Source organism: Amphimedon queenslandica, unplaced genomic scaffold (genome assembly GCF_000090795.2).
Source record: "Amphimedon queenslandica unplaced genomic scaffold, v1.1 AMPQUscaffold_12561, whole genome shotgun sequence".
Lineage (NCBI taxonomy): Eukaryota > Metazoa > Porifera > Demospongiae > Haplosclerida > Niphatidae > Amphimedon > Amphimedon queenslandica.
The window spans coordinates 19,269-23,132 of record NW_003547202.1 but is presented as its reverse complement, the minus strand read 5'-3'; the positions used below and the strand labels follow the sequence as shown (position 1 = coordinate 23,132).

At 34.2% G+C, this 3,864-nt stretch overlaps 1 protein-coding gene across 1 annotated transcript in view; it reads right to left on the bottom strand.

The window, feature by feature from the left end:
- Positions 1-1,261: 1,261 nt before the first annotated feature.
- Positions 1,262-3,864, bottom strand: part of LOC100637354 (alpha-taxilin-like) — a 17,077-nt gene continuing 14,474 nt past the window's right edge. Inside the window, exons 8-13 of the mRNA XM_020003706.1 lie at positions 3,715-3,789; positions 3,525-3,617; positions 3,359-3,454; positions 2,905-3,015; positions 2,273-2,853; positions 1,262-1,727 (exon numbers count right to left, since the gene is read on the bottom strand). Coding sequence (XP_019859265.1) covers positions 2,752-2,853; positions 2,905-3,015; positions 3,359-3,454; positions 3,525-3,617; positions 3,715-3,789 — 477 coding nt within the window. The 3' untranslated portion in view covers positions 1,262-1,727; positions 2,273-2,751. The remainder of the gene's footprint in view (positions 1,728-2,272; positions 2,854-2,904; positions 3,016-3,358; positions 3,455-3,524; positions 3,618-3,714; positions 3,790-3,864) is intronic.

Below are 3,864 nucleotides of genomic sequence, written 5' to 3'. Positions count from 1 at the left end.
TCTAGTACCAGTTAGTAAAGATAATCAACCCATTCCCACTACTATTACTAGAGCTGATCCTGGAGTGTATAGGATACAGTGTAACCTCTTCAACCAATGGTACTCACACAGTAAAAGTACAAGTATATGATGTACACCTTGAGGATACCTCACTAGTCATCCCTATCAATCCTTACCTTGATAACATCACTCCAGTACATACTATAACTGAACTAAAATGCCCAGTAGGAGTTGCTGTAAGTGATAATAATCTTGTTATAATAACTGAGTTTAGTAGTAGCTGTCTAACAATACTGGATAAACAAGGAAAGGAATTGAAGTCTTTAGGGGGAGTAGGAAGTTGCAATATTGAGTTTTCCTGTCCTCGTGATGTAGCCATTACTCCAGACAAATTCATTCTTGTATCTAGTGATCACAGGATCCAGAAGATAAGCATGGATGGAGACCTTATAGCATCAGTTGGTGAGGAGGGCAATGGACCACTACAATTCAGTGCTCCTGCTGGTATAGCCATTTCTATAACAGGGCATTTTTATATTGTTGATAGTGGTAATCATCGTGTACAGATCTTGAATCCTGATCTAACTTTCTCTCATTCATTTGGTAGTAAAGGCTCAGCTAATGGACAGTTTAAATATCCACGTGACATTGCCGTTGACAGTCAAGGATTAGTGTATATTGCTGATAAGGATAATCATCGCATTCAGAAGTTCTCTCCAGATGGAACTTTCATGGCTCAGTTTGGCAACAAAAGATTTGGTCCTGGACGGCTTTACACTCCTTATGGTATAACAATAGACACTGCAGCTACTGGTCTAGTGTATGTTAGTGAATGGGGTTACAGTCGTATCTCAGTCTTCACTAGCGATGGTGTCTTTGTTAGCTGTTTTGGAAAGAACAGCAGTGGTGTTGATGCATTTCTTCATCCTTGTGGATTAGCATTTGATAATACTGGGTTCTTGTATGTTTGTGATCATAGTAAAAACAGCCTTATTATTTACTAATAGGCTAAAATAATTTTTATTTTCATTTTAAAGTTTTTCTTATAGTAATAATCTTGTTATTATTGATCTACATTTTGTAGGCATTAATTTCATGCTTCATTAAAATTATGCACAAACTGATTCACAATTAATTAAGTTTTTTTAATAATAATTTTTTATTAATCTAAATTAATCTTACGCTTCATTAAAACTTTGCAAGAAACATGATTCACAAAAATTAACTTCAAAAATTACTAGTGCTTGCTCCCATAACATGATACAAAGTAATGATTGATTTCTTTAACAAAAAAAGTGCAAAAAATAACTTCCAATAAGAAATTACTGATAAACTGTATTAGGATAATGATAAATGAATGATTGATGTGGAAAAGGAAAAAAAGAGGGGAGAGAGAAAGGGACACAAAAAAGAAATAAGAGAATAAGATACTTCATTGTTCAATCAGTAATACTAGAAAACAATTGTACTTAAACTGTTCTTGCTCTAGTTGCTATCTATCAAAGGAAACTTATTGAATTTTATTTTGAGTTTGTTTCTTTCTTTGAGTTCCTCCTCCATTGCCCGAGGGTCCTGTTTTGCTTCGGACGCTGTCACATTTGTGTCTCTTAAAGTCTCCGCTCCTTCGGAAGGTCCTACGACATTTTTGACACTTTATGGGAGCCTGAGGTATGAGACCTGTCTTGCTTCTAACACTATCACACTTGTGTCTCTTTAAGTCACCCGATCTAAGAAATAACAGAAAAGTAAATTTTAAAAATTAACTATAAATTTTTGTTGATTAACAAAGCTGCAAAAGTCATAAAAGACTGGGATGAATCCTACATAGTAACATTACCATGTTACTGTACAGGGACTTTGGCCTGATTTTGGAGCAACTTTAAAATTCATAAAAAATCAAAACTTGATCGGAAGCAGCTCAAACTTTCCATGTAACATAAGAACATATATATGCATCAGGAGAAGTTACTGATTAAAATAAAGAATTCTCACCTTTTCATTTTTGGCAAAATTTGGCCAAAGTCACTGTACTATAGTACAGGGATATTGGCCTGATTTTGGAGCAATTTTAAAAATTCACGAAAAATTCAAATTCGATCGGAATCAACTCAAACTTTCTACGGAATATAAATACATGTATATGTATCAGAAATTTATTTAAAATGGAGAATTCTTTCAATTTCAAATTCGGCCAAAATGCCTCTACTATAGTACAGGGATGTAGTACACTCATTCTGAGCTCACTGACAATAAAATTAATGAAAACTCTAACCTATTAAATGCACGTCCACATATATGACATTTGAAGGAGGCGGGGCCAGGAGGAGCCTGACCACTCCCACCAGCTGAAGCTCCTCCCCCTTTACTCCTTCCTGCATTACACTTGTGTCTCTTCAAATCTCCCGTCCTCCTGAAGGATCTCTGGCAATAAGGGCAAGGATATACGGGACGGTCAATGGCGGGCTGGGGCTGGTGGTAATTGGCCATTGAAGGCATCGACGCCATCTCTTTCCCTCTCCGTCCGGTCTGTAAACAGATTCCTTCAAATAAAATTTTGCGGTATCATTCCGTAAATGTCATTCCAAATATCCGTATACTTTAAACACGTGCGTTCACGTGGTCATTTTTATAAAGAGTACAATTATTTTTTTAAGTCAAAAAAGTATTAGATAATAGCAACACACATTACATATAATACAAAATTAACACACAATCACTCGCTCATATTTTTTAATAATTTATTATTTATAATTAATCTTCATTTTGCGTTTCGATGGGCGTGACATCTGGGGGTGTGGTCTCAGGTTTATCTTCGGATCCCAAACATTCTTCTTTATCTTGCACCTCTAGGTTCTAATTAAAGTGGGTGTGGTTATGGTGTTGCTACGGAAACAGGAGACGTACTTTAAGTTTCTGACTGAGGTCTGTCCTCTCTGTCTGGAGGGCTCTACAAAGTTTCTCCAGTTTATCGTTTTTAGTTTTTAAAACTTTAACAGTTTCAACGTGTTGTATACGCTAGGGAAAAAGGAAAAGAGAAAAATGGAGACAAAAATAGGAGGGGAAAAAAAGGAGAGAAAGTACAAAATGGTGGCAATTTTTTCATGGACTACATGTATAGTACAGGGTAAAAAAAACTTGGCAATATTTTGCAAGGAGACATCAGAATTCAGAATTCATTAAGAAAAAAGCATGGGCTATAGTACAGGGCATTTTTCGGAATTTGCAATATTTATAATAACTTGAAAAAACAGCTCAAAATTCTACACACATGTTACAATATTATAGCATTAATAAATTATGCATCAGAAATTTTTTCAAAAAATCATGAACTACATAGTACAAGTCATTGTATACTTACTTCATCAGCCATTTCTAACAAGCTCCTGTTACACTTCTCATATTTCAGTTTCCAAGTATTGGACTCTTTCTCTAACTCTCCTATCGTTTTAGCCATCTATAATAATTATAATAAAATATTAATGTTATTCATTAAGGGGTGTGGTCAGACACGCCCAAGCACAAACCTTATCCATCTCTTTTTTGAATGTTGAAAATACTTCGTTACTTTTTGTGAGGGTCGATTGAAATTCTTCAAATTTTTCCGAATAAATAGACAACTGGGAATGTAATAATAAAAATAATAATTAATTTTGTTCACTTTTAATTATAAATAATAATAATAATAATAAAATTAATAAAATAACGCCCACTCACTTGTCCCTTTAGCTCCATTTCTTGCATTGAGAGATCATCACATTTCTTTTGTTTCTCCATCATCTCAGACAAGAGCTAAACAATATTAATGATAAAAATAATAAAAATAATAACAGTTATTATTTTTAAAAATAATAGCCCTTTTTATGA